Genomic DNA, 20,847 nt, shown 5'->3' on the forward strand with positions numbered 1-20,847 from the left:
TATCAAATAGGCAAGCAAAATTTGTTGATATACTCTTAATTACATCATGCTGGATCCTAAATCCTGAGCTCACCAACTGATTTCATACTCAGAAACCACCAAGTTAAAGGACAAAGTCCTGTAAGACTTAGTTTTGTAATAAAAGATTCAATACAATAGTCCTCAATGCAGCAAAGTCCTCACCATTTCCCACTTTGATCACCAAGTTAAACTAACTTGACAACTCATTTCCTACAAAATACATAAAATCCAACTGCTGAAAGTAATCCTCCATATTCGTTTGCTTTGAGATTTACCATCTACTCATTTCTTCACTGTCTCTTTCAAGGTTCTTGGAGTGCATTCAAAATGCTGTTTTTCTTTGCATCCATTCACTGAAATTAATTAATTAATTTTATTTTTATTTATTATTGCATTTATATCCCGCCTTCTTTCCTCTTTCAAGGAACCCAAGGCGGCTTACATTCTCCTCCTCCTCTCCATTGCATCCTCACAACAAGAACCCTGTGAGGTAGGCTGGGCTGAGAGTCTGTGACTGGCCCAAAGTCACCCAGTGAGCTTCCATGGCTAAGTGGGGACTAGAACCCGGATCTCCCGGCTCCCAGTCCGTCACTCTCACCACTACACTACACTGGCTCAAAATTTACCTTTGATTTATTCTAGTTTGTTACTGTCTTCACTCCCATCATAGCATATTTTGCTGCTTCACCCTGAACCTACTCTATGCACTACTCTTGACCCAATATCGCATGTCACAACTTTTCTGGACTCATTTGGTCCCCTTTCTTTTTAATTTCATGGCATGGAATGTATTTGAAAGGTGATAATGACATAGCATGCTTTGAACTTCCATATGCTGATATTACCCTGCTTCCACAACCCCATAATGGTCTTAAATGCCTGTTAATGAATCTAGCTATCTGTGTATGTAGCCATACATGCTGGTATCTTTGAACCTGGGGGCTAAGAGAAGTGACCATTGGCTCTCCTAATGGTATCTCCTACTACCATTCCTTAATTATCAGTTTCAAATGGTATTTTACTAAAGAAAGAGCTGCACATTTTTTTAGGCCCAGACCTAATAAGCTGTGGAAGAATCAAACAATAAATACCCGTCCTGATTAATGGAACAATAATTGCATGTATTCTGATCCAACTGAACAACAAAAGTGGGCTCTTCCAACAGCACTGATTGCAACACTTTGGTGTATCTGTCCAGATTATTTGCATGAGTGAATTCATCTGCAGAGTGATACAACATGATTATATTATTTATATATAAATAATATTATCAATGTTATGTTGGTGCAGCTGAGATTTATCCTAAGCATTTATCTACCACAGCAACAGTTTCAGGACTGGGTTCTGCTCCATCTTTCCTTTATCTTGATAGTATTTTTTTCTCAATTAAGAATTCATACTGCTCTGGAACTCAAACATGCAACAGAGTATAACCCTGTTGTAGCCTGTCACTCAAAGCAAGACAGTGAGAAAATTCTTCCCTGCATTTAAAATAATGTGCTTTGTTTTAAAATACTTTCTGAATTATCGATATTGAAAAATATTAGCCTATTTGCCCAATATTTGTAACTGTACTTGATATCAAAATATGTGCTGTTCTAAAGTTGGTCATCATGCTACCTATATCCTATTTTCAAAACCAATTTCTTCTGCCTCATCTTACTCTACAGCACAGTTTTTATAACTCGGATGAACAAATTCATTCATATTTAGAAATGGAGTCAGCTAATCATACTGTATAGGAATCTTAACTGAAAATGGGTTTGAAAATTATGATGTTTTCCTTGAGCAAATCTGTAATTGAACCCAGACTGGAAATCTCTCTGTTTCAGGGCTTCCATTAGGCTAAGAAAGAAAGGGAACAGAAGAAGAAGTGTGAGGGATAAAGTACATTCTATCTTCTTGCCTGCATGTCCCCTTTTCTCAGGGCTATATTGGAGGAAGGGGGATGGAAACAGGCTGAGAGGATTCTCAGTTCTTCTATGACCATGCATACCTCCCACTGCTTCCTTGCTGTTTGGGGCGGTGCAGCAGAGACAAAGGAAGACAGCAGAGTGGTATCTGGACCTGCTAGCAGGCCATTTTGTGGTTAGAATCTTAAACTTTAAGTGGACCAATAAGGGACATAGGGAAGAACAGGGTAACCACAGCATTGTACTCAAATGTGGTGCTGTAAATTGTGCCAGATTTAAGGTCAGCATATATTCCCACTTTTATTTAGCATGCTGTAAAAGGACACTTAGATTAAAATGCTGCAAAATCCTAAAAGATCCAGACCTTTAGGATTCTGTGAAGTGCATGACAATTGCAATGCCTAGGTACCTTATGGATCACTCAACCAGATACACACAGCCCTTGTAACAAATTAAACTCAGTGCCACACAAAACAGAAGAGGTTAACCTGCAGAATAGACATGGCATTAATGTCTGAACCAGACAGTCAGGAAGTGGGAAAGTGACCATGTAATACTGGAATTCTTGATCTTATGGAAAGGTAAGGGTGAGCTTAGTCAAACCTGTTCATTGGATTTTAGGAGACCTGGTTTTAATATGCTCAGAGAAGTGCTATGGAAGATTCCATGGCTAGATATGCTTACAGAGAAAGACGCCCAAGAAGGGTGGCAGTTCCTAAAAAAAACTGGCACAATCACAAACAAGTCCAGTGAGAAGGAAAAATGGGAGACATCTACAAAAGTGAATGTAGCTGCACAAAAAGCTTAGTGATGAATTAAAAATAAAAAAGAACATCTATAAGACATCTATAAGAAATTAAAGTAAGGACAGATCACTATCGATCAGTAAAGACAAACAACTCAGACCTCTAGGACAATGTCAGAATGAGCTGAGACTGGATTTTTCGCATTGCGCAGGGGATGGATTAGATGGCCTACAAGACCACCTCCAACTCTTATGAAAAAAGATGAAGCCAAACTAGAAAAACTAAAATGTCAGTCCTGTACACACTTAGGGCTATTCCACACAAAATCTGTACATACAACAAAATAGACACAAATGCACTTGTCCAACATGACAAACAGAACACATAGGAACATAGAAAATTGCCTTATACTGAGTTAGCTACATTTAGCTAAATATTGTGTATGGTGACCGCAAGCGGCTCTCTAGGGTTTCAGACAGGTGTCTTTCTGCATGAAAGGTATTTACGACTGAGCTATTTATTTATTTATTTACAACACTTGTATATAGCTCCTCATCCAGACAGATTCTGGAACGGTGAACACAAGAAGTACAGTAGTAAAACAGTTAAAAGATTAAAAACACCGTATTAAAATTATTAAAAACAAAGCACCAATAAAACCCTTTGCTGGTCATTTAAGGAATGCTTCCTGGAACAGAACGGTTTTCAGGAGGCACCAGAAGCAACACAGTGTTGGCTCCTGTCTGACCTCCACGGGCAGGGAATTTCACAGGAAGGGAGGGCTCTTTTCCTGGTGGACTCCAACAGGGCCATAGGGCCATGTGGAACCACCAGGAGCATGCCCTCTGATGACCGACCTCAGTGACGGGGAAGGTTGGTAAAGGAGAAGGTGCTTTCTCAAGTATCCTGGTCCCAAGTTCTTTAGGGCTTTGTACACTAGTACCAAAACCTTAAACCTGGCCTCACAGCGAATGGGCAGCCAGTACAGTTCCCTCAGCAAAGGAGTTGCATGCTGAAAAGGGGCAGCTCCTGACAACAGCCGAGCTGTTGCGTTCTGCGCGATCTCCAGCTTCTGGAGCAGCCTTAAGGGTAGCCCCACAAAGAACACATTACAGTAATCCAGTCTTGAGATTACTAGCACCTGTACTACTGTGGCCAAGCTATCCCTGTCCAGGAGAGGCCATAGTTGGCGAAACAGCCAAAGCTGGTAAAAGGCAGTCCGAGCTGCCATGGCTACTTGGGCCTCCAGCAACAATGATGGGTCTAGGAGTACCCCCAAACTACAGACCTGATCTTTCAAAGGGAATGCAACCCTGTCCAGAACAGGCAATGAGCTTATCTCATGGACTCGGGAACCATTCACCCACAGGGCTTCTGTCTTGCCAAGATTCAGTTTCAGTTTATTAGCCCTCATCCAGCCCAGTCTAGACACTGATCCAGGACTTGCACAGCCTCTCCTGATTCAGATGACACTGGGAGATAGAGCTGTGTGTCATCAGCGCACTGATGGCACTTGGCTCCAAATCCCCTGACTGCTCCCAGTGGCTTTATAGAGACGTTAAAAAACATTGGGGACAAGATGGTACCCTGCGGAACTCCATAGCTCAGTTGCCAAGGCATGGTAACGAATGTTACTGTCTGAAATCAGCCCCGCAGGTAGGACCGGAACCAATGTAACACAGTGCCTCCAATACCTATCCCATGGAATAGATCCAGGAGGATACCATGGTCAATGGTATCAAAAGCTGATGAGAGGTTGCGCAGAATTAATAGGATTGCAATCCCCCTGTCCTTCTCTTGATAAATGCCATTCATCAGGGTGACCAAGGCTGATTCAGTCCCATAACCAGACTGAAACCTAGACTGGAATGGGTCTATAATTAGTATCCTTCAAGAGTGCCTGCAGTTGCTCCACCACGACCCTTTCAAGCACCTTCCCTAGGAAAGGGCTATTTGCGACTGGGTGGTAGTTGTCTAGTACTGTTGGGTCTAGAGTGGACGTCTTCAGGAATGGTTGCACTACTGCCCCTTAAGGACAGCAGAGACCACCCCTTCCCTCAGAGAAGCATTTACCACTCCTTGAACCCATCCAGTCACATCCCCTCGGCTAGCTTTTACTTTATTATCCAGGAGGGGCAGGGATCAAGAGGGGACGTAGCTGGTCGCATTGTTGCATCCACCTTGTCCACATCATTAGGCTGAAGCGACTGAAATTGATCCCACAAAATCAGGCAGATGGTGGTGTCAGACCTCAACTAGAACTGCACTAACAGCATCAAGTTCGCTGTGGAGACAAACGATTTTGTCCTCAAAGTGGGTCCTTGAGGGGGCCAGGGCCCCACTTGCTGGGAAGGATGTTAACAGCCCCCAGAGCACCTGGAAGAGTTCCGCTGAACGGCTACTCAAGGATGCAATGGAGGCAGCAAAATAAGCCTTCTTTGCTGCCCGCACTGCCATGCAATAGGCATGATTATGTGCTCTAGAGCATGTTCGGTCATCTTCGCTTCAAGTCTCATGCCATTTGTTAGCTGACATCCAGCCTCTTTCATTGACTACAGCTCCCCAGTATACCAAGGAATAGAGTGGGATCTACAGCACTGGAGATGGTGCTCAGATGCAATCAAGTAGATGGCCCTCCGCATTTCACTGTTCCACAGTGAGGCTAGGCCTTGGCTGGACCACCAACTCTCTCCACTAGAAAATCCCCAAGAGCATTCAGAAATCAACTGGATTCCATTAGTCTCCTGGGGCAGACCATCCATATGGCTCTCCCACCCCTGCAGGAGGGAAGGAGTACTAAGAGTTCAACTGTCACAAGGAAATGATCTGACCATGACAATGGGGTTACTTGGACCCCCCCCCCCCATTTTCAGACTACCCATCTCACAACTTGGAGCAAAAACCAAATCAAGGCTATGCCCTGCTTCATGTGTTGGGCCAATGACAAACGGAGACAGCCCCATGGTTATCATGGTGGCCTTGAACTCCCAAGCTGGAACTCCAGAGACAGTCTTAGTAGGGAACTTACAGTCACCCAGAACCATTGTTCTGGGTTCCTCCAACACCACACCTGAGGCCGCCTCTGCCAGCTCAGTCAGGGAGGTTCCTGGACAGCAGGGTGGGTGGCACACCAGCAGCATCCCCAATATGACTCTATGGCCTGACACCAGGTGAAACCCCTCAAGCCTGCTCCAAGGTGGAGTGGTTTCCTGGTGGTAGAGATGGGAGTTCTATACATTATGGCAACTCCCCACCCCTCCAGCCCATGTTGGTGCTGCACTGAGTACCCAGGTGGGCAGAGCTGGGTCAGATCAACCCCACCCAGCTCACCCATCCAAGTCTCATTAATACACACCAGATTGGCCTTCTCATCCACAATTAAATCATGAATGAGTGCAGTCTTATTGTGGACCAACCTGGCATTAAACAGCAGCACCGCAAGACAGGAGGGCTTAGTGGATGAGCTACCAGGTACATGAGAGATAGAGGATGGGGGCAGAAGGGGAACAGTGTATAAACATCTGTGGCCCGCTCTACTTTGATGTGCCAACCCCCTCCTCCTGCCATATCACCTTCTGCACTTCCATGGGTCACTGTGTCAAAGTTTCACCGGCAACATCCTTGCCAAACCAGAATTTCCCCAGCACATCCTTGCCACTCACTCTCAACACCCACTCACCATTCCACATACTCTCAACCATTTGACTCATACACTCCACTCATCCAAACAATCACTCCCAGCCAAACTAAGACAATCATAATTGGTAGCTTGTGGTTATAACCAGCCACTATATATAGCCCCTTCCCACTGACCATTTCACTCATGGAAGTATGCTTATGTTAAGCAGCATGAAGCATCAATGGTGCTTTTGCTCGCAAGTTTTAGTGGTCTTACTCCTAAGTATTTGGACATAGGATTGCAGGCACAGTTACTTATATCAGAATTTGGTTTTACTTCACTTTATGAGCGTGCATGATGGGGGTGAAGTCCAATGTATTTTTTACCCAATATGTTATGTGATATATGCTGCATTAGCAAATTAGGTTGCCCTGTGGGATGACATTTGTTGGGAGAGGGACAGGGGGAGTGTGACCTTGTTGATTCTCTTGGACCTCTCAGAGGCTTTCGATACCATCGACCATGGTATCCTTCTGGATAGGTTGTCTGGGTTGGGAGTTGGAGGCACTGCACTGCAGTGATTCCACTCCTCCTTGGATGGCCGATTCCAGAAGGTGGTGCTGAGGGATTATTGCTCTGTGCCTTGGCAACTATGCCATGGGGTTCCACGGGGCTCTTTTATCCCCTATGCTGTTCAAGAACTACATGAAACCGCTGGGGGAGGTTATCAGGAGGGGTGGGGTGAGGTACCATCAAGATGTGGATGAAACCCAGCTCTACCTCTCTTTTTCATAAAATCCAAGTGAGGCAGTGGCTGTTCTGAATCAGTGCCAGGGCACGGTGATGGACTGGATGAGGGCCAATAAAGTGACACTCAGTCCAGACAAGACGGAGGTACTGTTAGTGGGTGGTTTGTCTGCCTGGCTAGGTGAAATTTAACCTGTTTTGGAGGGGGCTGTACTCCCCCTAAAGGATCAGGTTTGTAGTTTGGGGGTGCTCTTGGACCCAGAATTGTCACTTGAGGCACAGGTGGACTCGGTGGCACGGAGCACCTTTTATCAGCTTAGGCTGATAAGACACTCTTATCTGGACAGAGATAGCCTAGTTATCCTAGTATACAGTCATCCATGCTCTGATAACCTCGTTTGGATTACTGCAATGTGTTATACATGGGGCTGTCTTTGAAAATGGCCTGGAAACTTCAGCTGGTCAAAAACAGGGCAGCGAAACTGTTAATGGGGGCTGGCCAATGAGATCACATTATGCCAGTACTTTTTCAGCTGCACTGGCTGCCAGTCCATGTCCAGGCCATTCAAACTGCTGATATTAACATTCAAAGCCGTGAACAGCTTGGGGCCAGGTTATCTGAAGGATCGCCTCCTCCCATATGTACCTGCCTGGACCCCTAAGATCATCTTCAGGTGTCCCTCTCCAGGAGGAGAACGAAGAATTCTCAGGGGGTTGAGGCTGCTAAAGGAAGTGAGGAAGGTGGCTACCAGGAAGAGGGCCTTTTCTGCTGTGGCACCCTGGCTGTGGAATGAGCTCCCTAGAGAGGTTCACCTGGCACCTATTTTGTACTCCTTTCGAGACCAGGAGAATACCTTTTATTCTCCCAGCATTTTAGTACTCTAGTCTTTTAGCTCTGCTATTTTAAATCTGTATTTTAAATCTCTGTATTGCTGCTAGGTTTTATTCTGGTTGTACTTTTATACTGTAGTTTTAAGCTTTCATACTTTATATTGTTTCATGTTGTACTTTGTGGTTTTAATTTTTGTGAACCGCCCACACAACTTCTGCTATTGGGCAGTATAGAAATTAAATGAAATAAATAAAGTGGTTTGGCAGGTGTGATGGAGCTACATTAACACCCAGTATTGATACCAGAAGCAGTTAAGCGTTTTCTTGGTGATTCTTGCAATACCCCATTCATTATTGGGCCTATTTTTATCACCCTATAACTTTGCCATTTAATTCTATTAAGAAAAGAATTGTTAGTGGATTTACTCTTTCCACTTTTCTGGAATTGCAATAAGGACCTAAATTAGAGAGAACCCTTTTAACAGGAACAGACGACCTTCCACATATTACATGAAAGATGGGGTCTTGCATTTCCACCATGTATTGACCACTTTATCTGTTGTTTGAAGGAAGACAGGTGTACACAATAATATGAATACCTAGCAGTCTAAGCCAAAAATTGTGTGTTGCACTCATGCAGGTCTGCTTCAAATATTACAGAAAACATGTAACTGATATTCCAAGAAAACGTGTATTTGACATTCTGTGGAAACACAGATGCATCCTTTCTGTAATATGTGAACTGGCCTATCCAAATATGAGAGCTACAACAGGACCTAGAAATAAAGTAGCCCAAATGACAATAGGATGGGTATGGTCAGGAAGGCACGAACAGGTTAAGCAAGTTAACTGGAGCAGAAAGAAAGGAGACAAAGCCCTGGCTTCTAACTTAATTATAAGACTAGAGAGCTGGAGCTAGGAATGTGTTAGCCTTGTGCTTCTCTCTATTCCCCAGTTCTGTAGTCTCAGATACCATTTTATATAGGTACCTCAAATATGCACAAATGTGAAATATTTTAAGGAACTGTGTAAGCCAGGCCTCAAGATCTGATGGCCTATGCAAACAACAAGTATGGGGGAATGATGCTGACCCAACTAAAGAAGGTAATTAAGTAACAACCCATAAAGGAAAAATGCCCTATATCAAATAGCTATCACTTGGAGCAGATAGTATTTACTTTCATTTCTATACCACCCCAATAACCAAAGCTCTCTGGGCAGTTCACGAAATATAAGGACTTGCGTGGGGAGTAGAAGCCGCTTAGCTGGATGTGTGTGTGTAATATGCAATACATATGTATCCACAGGTCAAGATGAGATGAGTGTGGGAAAACAAATACTCTGTTCTTAGTTTATTCAGCACTTAGTTTATTCATCTCAAGGTTTGGCAGGTTCGCAAACATTAGTTTCCAAGAAGTTTTTATCCACCACATGAAAATACTATGGATATATGCCTCAATACACTTGCTTGGGAGAAGATCCATTGATCTTATACTTACCACTTTGCGGTAAGTGTACTGTGATTTGTAGACTCTAAAATTATGTTAGTAACAATGGGTACAATGTATTAAGTAAACTTAACAGCGACTGCCTATCAATATTTCTTCTGGAGATCAACTTCATTCATATAAATTATGATTTCACCAATAACTTCCAGGGTTGGAAAAGTACAGGCCTTCAGTTAAGAGAAGCTTTTTATGTCAACCTCAGTGGCAGCCCATAAAGAAAAGAACTTGCAAACAAGATAGCAATCAATAGTAACCTCATTACAGACTAGCTGTGGTTAGGCCCAGACAGTCGAAGTCGATTTATAATGAAGCGTAATTGATCTTTCTACTGGTTTAAGTGCTGTCCAAAATTGCCAATGTAAGACAACAAAGCTTCTAGGTGTTACTTATGTTTACAATAAAGTACTTGTCACCCATATACCACTGCTTGGGCAAGCTTTAAGAAATCAAATCTGCATGACATTTCCAATTCGTTTGGAAATTGTGTATACCAGCCTTCCCCAACCTGGTGCCCTCCAGATGTGTGGTACTACAACTACCAGCATCCCCCATATGAAGGGGAAAGGTTGGGGAGGGCTGATGTATCACTGCAAACCCAGAAATCATATTTGTAAGCCAGAACCTCAGAACTAGTTTCAAGTACTTTGAATGTTGTAGACTGCATGAGGCCATTCAGACTTAAGCAAGACAAACAGAGCCTGAAAAGGAAATTCTGACCTCTGTGAAGTAGCCTAAGAGCATGCTTCTTACTTTAATTACTTTTAAGGGTACAGAACACATGGCTAGCCGAGCAACTAGCTGCATTTTCTCAGTGTCCTTGCATCCTATCTCTCCTATATCCTTGTATTCTGCTACACAAACACAAGGAGTGTCTCTTCCACCCGAGGAGATGAGATCTTGCACCTGAAATGTAGGATCATACATTAGGTAGTCATTGCATATACAATATATATGTATATACTGCATATTTTACAGAGAAATTGCATGCCTGTAAATTAAAAGGGCACAATCTGCTACTAAGTATCACATTCAAAGCACAGATTAGGTTGTATGGCTTTCAGTCCCTTTCAATTCTAACGTTTTATGGGTTGGATACAGGATCTACTTTCCACAAAAGGAACCTTCCCCCTATCTCACAACTCACCCCCTTCAGCATGGTCTCCTGATCTAGCATGGTCTCCTGACGTTCTGTGTAGCATTTTCAGCGGGCTGGAAGGGCTGCGGTGGGAAGGAGCAAGTGGGGAAGTCCATTTGCACCAATGCAGCTGATCCAGTTTAAATCTGGATCCAACCCAATGATAGTGGAGACACTCACCAACTAGAATAAACAATGGGTGCAAACACAGTTTTGCTTTAATTTTTGGCTGCAGAATTCCCACTGCTACACAAAAAGCCACTGTGCAGTTTTAAGAGCAATTTATCTTTTAGACAGTGCGACAGCTACAACAAGAAACCAAAGCAAACTATGAAGTCTTAATCACAACTGGAAACAGCTCTTTGAATATTTCACAACATATTCTCATCTTGGAAGGTTCACATTTCTTTACATTAAAAGTATAATCATCATCTTTTTGTGTTACCCACTCATGTCTCATAACTAGATCACACATTTAGTTTATGGAAACTTCAGTTTAAGGCAGCATTTTTTTCATAGGTTTTCAAGGAAATGCAGGATCATGCATTAGGTCTTGCACCATCATGAGTGAGAGACATAACCACTGTATAATAATTATGCTTCATTAGAACTGATCAGTAGCCAGAATGGGGACAGCGGTTATTCTATACCAGGAACAGAACGCAAAGTGTATATATATATATATATATATATATATATATATATACACTTGATCTGGGTTTGGAGTGGGATATGTTCTCAATTCCAGTTTGGTTACAATTATCTAGTTTCCCAGATTTGATTGTGTAATCTTAATTGGCTCCAGATGTGCCAAAATCATTCTATCATTCAACTAGGTTTCAAAAAAATACACAACCAGGGACTTCATTTTTATTTAGCAAATGCTATGCAAGACAATACATTTGGTTCACTCTAAAGTTCCACAATTACAGAGAATGTGCAAAGTCTCATTCTATGACATGTATAAATAGTTGGGAGATACCGGATACACAACTGAATTTGAAATCATTTGCAAATTCAAATTCAAAGTCCAGATCCCAAGAGCCAGGGACAAAATACGCAACTGCAAATCCAACAATTTGCATACAATAACAAATACTAAATTTGTAGAATAAATTCTATCATGGCTGATAGTTTTATGGTTAAATGTATAATCTAACAACGATCCAGTGACAATTTAATTAACTGAACGTTTGCTTACTTGCACTAGTTCATTATTAATTATACATTTCTCTTATAATATAGCACACATTATCATGCCTTAATCCCCTGTAGTATTTCCTCTTTTTTAAAAATTACCCTATTATGGACTACTTTTTGGCTTTTTTAAAACTAGAGAAAGTCTACACCCTTTCATAGCTTATTAAGCAGATATATTGAGCTTTCTAGTTACTCACTATGCAAAATTCTTTACTAAAGAGGGAGAACATGTGTTGATCATTCCAGCTACCACTGCAAATGTGTACTTTCATTTTTACTGCCAAGGAGGTATTTCTGACAAAGACATGTTAAATATTAAATTAACGTATTTATCTGAGATTGACTGACCCTGGAACAGTTATACTTTTGGAAACATCCATGCCAGCCATGAGGCATATACTAAATGAAACAACAATTTAAACCAGAGATAGCCTGTGCACTTCCCATGGTAACCAAGGTTTGTTTAAAAACATTCCATAAGGAAATGTCCATGTTTTCACCCTATTACACAACAAAAACTGCAGTTCATTAAAACACAAGTCTTCAACTGGCTATTCAAAACAAAAATAAGAGTTCTTATTCTTTTTGTTAAGATACACCTAATTTGAGTATAATTTTCCAGAACACCACTTCAGGATAATTTACATGTAAATATCTATACATTTGCAGAAACGGTATTTCTTGCCAGCAGACGTTTTGCTTGACTATACTATATATAGTTGATCCTACCAAAGCACCTTCTCTTGACAGATTCCTTATGAGCTATTGTGATGCTTCCGGCTACATAGGAAAATCTACAGGGGCGTTCAGAAAGAATTGTACCATTACATTCTGAAATAGCTTTGTACTATGATTTGCCTTGCCAGTCTCTGCATGTCTTTAGACTGAATGTGAACTTCCACAGCCTGTCACAAATCTGTGTTTCATTTTGCCCCTAAAAGCTGGGGAAATGTGTATCTGCTGAATCATAGTTTCCATTGTTTAAGTTTCTAGTCCCCGCAAAATAGTTACTGAACAGAGCTCAAAACTGAAAGTGATTATTTGTTTGCATATTTTAAATACATTCTCATCATTATACGGGCCTGGCAAAGTCCTGCTTTGCTAAACAGCAATTTGTTGATCTTTCCCTTTTTTTCATATAATGAAGGCTGTATAATTTAACATGGTATTTTTATAAGCCAGCTATTGCTAGGTAATGTAATTATTATTTCAACCACATGCAAGATTTTTACATTTTTATGCATTTCAGAATATATCACCCTTTAAAGAAGTTTTTCTAAAAAAAGGTATTTAAGCTTGCAAAAATAGTTACCAAAAATGGAACTGAGCTTTATGATTCATCACAGGTTTCAAAACAGATTGTAAAGTGGTTTACATTTTAGAGCCTGTTCATAAAGCTAAACTCTAAAAACAATGTAATTTTCTATTTTTCTCTTGAACTAAAAAAGAGATTAGCTTACTGAAGTCCACAGTTGCACTGCAGAATTGCTAACAACAAAAAGAGCAGCAAACATGCAGGCAGGAAATATACAAATACACATCAAATAAATGTTATTTTTAAAAGACAATTACTGACTTGCTTAAGGCACAGCTATTACGTTAATCTCTACAGTTTCAGTTCATCTGAAAAACCAGAAGTAGCCATGTTGGCCCCCCCAAATTACTCAACTCTACAGCACTGTAATATATTTATTAGGCCAATTCAAATCTTGCACAGTATTATATGATGTTTGAGTTGGCCTAATAAACATATTATGGTGCTATGGAGTTTGGAAATGTTGTTTTTGAGTTCATCTGAAAACATCCTGTTTCTTCATGAGAATGATCTCCAAGCAGAAGTTGCTGGAAGTGGGGAAGAATAGGACAGAGAGATGCTGCAGATCTGACTGACATTTTGAAAGGAGGTACTGTTAAAAAGATGCTTTTCAAGTTGAGAGAGACATGAAGGACTACTCACCGTTTCATATGCTGTAATAATTTTTTTCAAGACCTCCGGAACAATCCCTTGCAATTCCATAGTGGGATATTGATCATTGAGATTCACTACTACCAAGGGTGTATTATCAGATCTCACCAAACGTGTAGACACTGCCAGAATGCATTGCATGAGATTTGCTACAGGAGAGAGGCCACATAGCTCTTTGAATAAGACTACTGCATTCTGTTAAAAAGGAAAAAAAATATATATTAAGCTATATTTTACTGATGCATAATTTGAATCTCTAATTATTCAGTCTAATAGACATAAAATTCATGGAATAATGTAGTAGTTACAGCAGGTAAGCAATTAGTATACAGAGAGAACCGGCAGTTTTCCAAAGCAAGCAAGATGCCATGGATATTTGCAGAATTTATCAAGAATATTAAATATGCAAATATACTTTAAACTGCTGCTACAGGAAATTATTTCAATTTTTTTAGCTGCAATTGACAAGAATTGTTTCCTCTCCCATGTGAACTGTCAAAGTTGCTCATACTGTTGTGATTTACAGGTCCTGCTCTCTACTTTAAAACCTTTCAGTCTTCAAAGCTGTCATGAAATCTTTCTATCTCAGAAGGTTTAAGTGATCATGGGTCATTCACATGTGTCCATTATCACTTATTCTACCATGAAAGAGATGTGAGACAAGGGCTCTTGATCTTGCTCAGGATTATTGAATCTCTTCCAGTCTACTTCAGCCTCTGATTCACTCCTTCACACTTGAGTATATCAGTTTTTATTCTAGAATGACTACTTTTTTCCCCTTTAAACCCTAGAATAGGCTTCGTCAGAAAGCAAAAAATCAGCTTGGATCTACAAAATGTAGAACTGTCCAATATTTCTAATGAACACCCATTCTCCACAAACTAGTAACCCACCATCCAAATTCTGCCAGGTATTTTAACTGACAGAACAGCCAAAGGAAGATAGTGTTAATGATCCAGGAAAGGGGGTTTCACTATTGCCAACTAATAAAACAAAATAAAGTCCACATTGTTATTAAGCTGCATCTGACATAGCAGCAATGCAAGGGTCCTGATTATGAACCTCCAGTTTAGCATTTAGTTATCATACTGTACTAGAATTAACAATGTTTCATCATTTCACTAAAAACTTAAAATACTTTCTAATAATACTTTTATTCACTGAAATACATTTAAAAATTCTTATATTTTAATCCTTTTTATATGTGCTGTCCTAGAACTCCTCGAAGTTTTTGTACCATGCAAACCTCAACACCTAAAGAGAAATATACCAGATAAAATCTAAATGTGCTAGTCTACAAACTGCTTTAATTCTATGATACACTGCAATTGTGGATCCTGGTTAAGTTAACTGCATTTAGTTCCCATTGTTTAAGCTGTGTTCTTATTGGGACCTAGGTGCAGCTAACTTATTCCAACTCCAATGCAATTTTTTTTTTTTAATGCTGCTTTTTACAAACCTGGGAATTAAGGTTTCCCTCTGAATGATTTCATATTAGTGTGTGGGGGTGGGAGGATGGGGAATCACTGTTAAAAAAAAGGACAGCATTCCATTTGCAAAGCCTTTGAATGTTTTCCCCATTTTGGCAAGTCTCATTTAGCCCTTTCTCCGACATGTCAGTTCAGCCCTTGATGGCTGCACCATCTTGCATATATGAAAGAGTCATCAGAGGTCATACACCAGAAACACAATGTTTTGTAATGCACTCAGTTCATTCATTCAGCTGCAAGCCGTCAACTATTGTACATGCATATACAAACCAGTTCTACGAATGGTAATTTTCTGTAACATATCTAAAACCAGTCAACCTTTAGAAGAATAATGAGATAAAACCATTACAGCACCAAAGTGGTTTTTGCTTAGTATGCCATCTATGCTAGATTTCTTTTCATGGCCATCATCCACATGTACTGTTAACTATAACCCTTACTATTTATTGCTTACAAAGTCACTGAATGTCTAAACAGATCTACTATGACTTGGTTCACACATAACGACAACCCAGAGTATCGGCTGAGTATGGGTTGTTGTTGAATTGTGGGTTGTCATGTGTGAACCTGCACTATGGTTTAACTATGGGTTGTTAAACACGAACAACCCAGAGTTCACACCCCACCAACAAACTGTGGGTTCTCTTTCCAGGTTATTCATGGTTAACAACCCATAGTTCACCCATAGCGCAGGGTTCGCACATAAGAACAACCTGCAATTCAACAGCAATCCATGATTCAACAACAACCCATACTCAGGGTTGTCATTAAATGCGAACCAGGCCTAGGTTTAGCTACATCACATAATCTGTTACAGAAATATATGTTTATTACATCAGTAGATTTTTATGTAAAATGCTAAACTTCTATTAATGTAAAGAAAAGGTAGTACCTGCATATTTTCCCTCAAATCCGTGGCATCCCGTATGGGTTGGAGAGCATTCTTGAATACTTCATCAATGGTTTTAATCCATAAAGTCCTCATAGAGGCATATTCTCTGGATTTCTTGCTTTTCCTGACTGAGAGACCCCGTTTATGAGGCTTCCCACCACCCCTTCGATTTGTAATAGCAACATGGACAAACAAGAAAGCATGTGCTAGAGCTTCCCCCGTTAAAGACTGAAGTGGAACGTGCCGATAGCCTGTCTGTAAACACTCAAAGGGAATTGTGTACTGCCCAATAAATTCATCCCCGATATAATCATCATCTAGCACTACAAAGCGCACCATGGCAAGTTCAGGTAGGTTAATCTGAAATTCAAAACTCTCATCAAAAATTGGATTGTCCCCATTTTGATGCACAGTTTTTGTCCTTTGCTCTGCACAGTCTGCTGGGATCCCATGGATTTCTACATAGACATAAGGATCTACAACATCACCTTTGGCACCTGACCCTTTTGGTTTTGGAAAGTTCTGCCCACTAATAATCTTAACATGAAGAAGCTGAGGTGAAACTCCAGGCACAGTGTCCTTTGTATTTGCACTAAAGAAAGATACTTCTTCCCTCATGATGGCAGGCCGCAGTACGTAGCCACAGTTGCCATTTTGTCGAAACCAACCAATGTTGAGGTCCATCATCAATCCAGGTGTCTGAAAGTTCATTGCCACTATCTGACAGCCGCACTTCCAAAAATCCTGTGGGTTCATATTACTAGAATCAATCCTCATAGGGCTAGGGAAAACCCTGGCAAGAAAACGTTTGTTGTAATTCACAAAGTCTCCGGGGTTTTCGTTGGCATATTTGTTAGCAAGCACTTCATTAAAGGAGCAAACTTCCCAGTATTTTTGAAGCTGAAATGAAACCTGAAAATCTTTGAACTGAATTGACTTACATATGCTTACCAGTTCTGAAAGTTCCTTACAGAGCTGAAACCGTTTCACTGTGACAGTGTTCTGTAGCTCCATCCCCTCCTTTCCCACTCTTTGTGACATTTCTGCTCCTTCATCTTCATCTGTAACATCTCCCTCTAGCCCAGAACAATTAGAAGAAAGCTTCTTGGCTTTAATTAGTATTTTCCCTTTAAGAGATTCAGGAGAAGGCAGATAAGACTCCTCTGCGTTCGGAGACTGAGTGTGCAGTTTGTCTCCCAATATTTTCTTCATATGCTGGACCATCACCTTCTGTTGCTTGAGACAACAATGATTTTCTAAACACAACAGAAGTGGGTACTCCGAAGCAAAGAATGCATATTTGTTAATAATGTCAATTACACTGCGGAAGACTATCTGCGAGGTCATTGTGTGCCCTGTGTAAATTAAAGGCTCATTGTCAGGACCATCCCACACATCCAACTCAACACTTCGACACCCCATTTTCAGGGCACGAATATATCCTGTGATATCAGATGGGCCTCGGAACTGGTCCTCTATCAAGTATGTGTTATGAGATGAGTTTATGAAATAATGAGATAAAGGTTGGTTCATATCCTGGCAGACCTTTTTATGCTCTGGGTCAAATATATGACATTCTGGGGAAGTAAGATAATTTGTAAAACCGTCTATGGAAAGCCAGCCCTTGTCCTGACCCTCTTTAGATGGCTCATATTTGTGAATAATATCAAGGCTTATCTCTTCAGTGACATGTGCTATACCCTGTTCTGCTTCTAAAAACATCATAAGGTCCTTGGTGTCAAGGAATTCTTTATTGCTAGAAAACTGAACTAACAAGAAATAGATCTCAGGGCGAGTGCAAAGCTCATGAAAAACTTCAATAAACTCTTCCTTTGTGATTTCTGTACCAGGCTTGTCTTTTGATCTGTGTAGCTCTTTGAACTTCAATTCAATTTTACTTGTTTTTAAACCAGGATTTAATTTTTTAATAAATTGTACAGCTCTGCACAAAGATATACGCCCCAAATTATCGATATCTGTTTCATTAAACATTTGTGAAACCCAGGAAGTCCGCATTTTATCTTGGCTACTTTCTAGCATATCTAGTGTATGTTTTCCATAAGATATCAGGTATCGTAGCCCAGTAACCCAAATATTTGCAACATCTGCAGAATTTGCAACAAGATCTAGGGACTCATAATTATCTCCATAAATAATAGAAAATGCACAATCTTCTGATATCTGGTCAGAAATTCCATTGCTACGAAAAATGTCCGTATTTTTCCCCGTTCTCACTTCTTTGATGGATTTAACGTCAATCTTTGCCTTTTCAGAATCCTTCTTTGAAGGTTCCCAACGTAGAGACTGCATATCTGCATCTAAAAGGAAGTACCGATGGTATACTCTAGAGTTGGATCGAACCTTTCTGAGTTCTGAGCCTTCAACCATGGCGTTAATACAGTCACTTGCACTACTAATCTTCTTCTCAGTAGGCATGCTGCTAAACGACACCGTCTTTTTCCGTTCTCTTTTTTGCTTTGTACCATCCTGGAAATAGAGGAGGGGAAAGTTGATAAGATACTTTCCCCAGGACACAAAAACACATGTATATGTTTAAAGATCCATGGAGGACTAACAGTCTGTCCACATACTGATGTCCATGCACAAGAAATTAAAAGTTACATTTAAGGTAATAGATGTATACCCCAGTCCTATGCACATTTACTTGGAGGTATGTCCATGTGAACTCAATGGGACTTATTCTCAAATATATGGAATTGTAGCCTTAGGCGTTCATAATGTTTTATGGTAATTATTTCTGTCATAGTTGCAACAGCATATGAGATAGTACATATTTGTGCCCTTTTTACAAACTATGATCAAGGCCAACAATCCAAGCAGATGTTTTGAATCTTGCCTCCCCAGTACCCTATTACTGACTACAGTACACTCTCTACAAATATGTAATGAGTATGTTTGCATAGCTATATTTTAATTTTTTCTAGGGCTATGAAACCTTTCATATTCTAGGCCCTAATTGTTGGCACAATAGTTATTTCTTTTTATTTATTTTAGAAATGTATAAACTACACCTTCATCCCAAAAAGGGTTTTCAGGGCAGTGTACATAAAATTATCTAAAAACAATACAATGCCACAAAACAATCTAAAATCTGAGTATCAAAAAGTAAAACAAGAGCCGGTAGGAGCCAATGTCGCTCTGGCAGCATTCTGCAGAGTGTCCGCGGGATGCTATCTCAAATAGCTTTTTAAAAAGTTGAAAAACCTTTTCATCTCTTCCCTGGAATTAAAACGGGAATCAAAGCAGCATCTGGATGAAGTCTTGGAAGAAAAGTCCTCTCGGTGAAGCAGCAGGGGGGCTGCATTCTGAGACTAGTCTCCCAGAGCTTAATCATCACAAAAAGCTGTTTTGAAACTCCTATCTAATAGGAGAAAGCAGGGCTGACGTGCTCCATTGTAATATATGGATTAAGAAATACCAGCAACATTTGAGGGATGGTTTAAGAAATATTAACTGTATTTGAGGATATCTGAGGACCTGCAAGGTCTGTTTGAAGAGAAACATGACTACACCAAGGAGAAAAAAAGCAACTGGATCTCCGCCCACTCCCACTGTACCTCCTCTGGCAAAGGCTCCAAGAACCGAAGATGGGGAGTTACTTACTCAGATGAAAACTTTGTCTTCGCAATTTGCTGAGCAGGCTAAGAGGCTGGATACAATTCAAAATTCCATTACTGCCCTGCAAGGGGCTGTGGATTTAATTAACACTTCTTGCAAAAAATGGAGGTGAAGGTTAACGAGCTGCAAGATAGGGTGGCAGTGAACGAAACTGCGTCACAAGTTTTTTTCAAAAAAAATTCTGTCAGAATTTCCCAACTGGAGGTCCTTACACGCAGAACAAATGTACGTATCATTGGTATTAAAGATCTGCCTAGTGACGTAAATTTATCTACTGCTTTAGGTAAGTTTTTGCATGAGATACTCCCTGTGCCATCTGATTATTTACTTGATATCAAGCAGGCATTCCATGTGCCAAATGCCAAAGGGACTGGTTATGCAATTATAGTCCAATTTGCAAGAATCTCTACAAAAAATTACATCCTGCATTGGGCAAGAGGGGGTGGAAATCTTTTTTGGCAACAAGATAAAAGTTATGTTATTTCCGGATTACATCAAAGAAGTGGCTGATAAAAGAAGGCAATTCATCAAGGTGAAAAATCTGACAAAACAAATGAACTTACTATATCACTCAAAATATCCTGCTACATTTTGCATTGTTTCTGAAGGTCAGATGAAGAAGTTCCTAAATCATGAGATGGCAGACGCGTGGCTAAACGCAAAAACGCGTGAGATTTCTGCTCCAGCCCCATGAACTGGAATCTACAAACATGTTTTGTTAACTTTCAGGCTGGGCCAGAGATAATTGCTTATACATATATCTGTTTGTTTTCTTTCATCTTTCTCCTTTTTCTTTTTTTTAAAAATCCTTTCTCTTTAAAATGGATGTGACATACTGTACTTAACTATATTGTTTGAGAGTGTATAGAAATGTGCACACTCATTTATATATCTAGTATAAAATATATTACTGAGTGTTATAAGGTTGCTTCTAAGTTTTATTATTATATAACATTATAAAATTTATTAGTGATTTGTTATTATTATTTATCCTTTTTAATCTCCCTTTTATTATTATTATCACTACTATAAGACTGGTTAGTAAGATTTTTGGCTGGTAAAATTGTTAAGCTTTATTATTTTAGTCTAACTTAAGGGCAATATATGGTTACTGGAAATGAATTGTAGGCCTGCTTCCTT

General features: G+C 40.2%; 1 protein-coding gene across 15 annotated transcripts in view; it reads right to left on the reverse strand.

Moving 5' to 3' along the window:
* The window catches only part of PLCL2 (phospholipase C like 2), a 169,598-nt gene that overhangs the window by 24,505 nt on the left and 124,246 nt on the right, over window positions 1-20,847 (reverse strand). For 13 of the 15 annotated variants that reach the window (XM_084858408.1, XM_084858409.1, XM_084858406.1 and 10 more), the window contains 3 exons: window positions 16,069-18,555; window positions 13,678-13,881; window positions 10,136-10,288 (listed from right to left, as the gene is read on the reverse strand). In XM_084858408.1, the coding sequence (XP_084714534.1) occupies window positions 10,136-10,288; window positions 13,678-13,881; window positions 16,069-18,555 (2,844 nt within the window). The remainder of the gene's footprint in view (window positions 1-10,135; window positions 10,289-13,677; window positions 13,882-16,068; window positions 18,556-20,847) is intronic. The other 2 variants (XM_084858412.1, XM_084858407.1) reach the window with 1 other exon arrangement.

This window comes from Heloderma suspectum, chromosome 5 (genome assembly GCF_057233095.1).
Source record: "Heloderma suspectum isolate Gila_16-S chromosome 5, 16-S_ref, whole genome shotgun sequence".
In the NCBI taxonomy this organism is placed as follows: Eukaryota; Metazoa; Chordata; class Lepidosauria; order Squamata; family Helodermatidae; genus Heloderma; species Heloderma suspectum.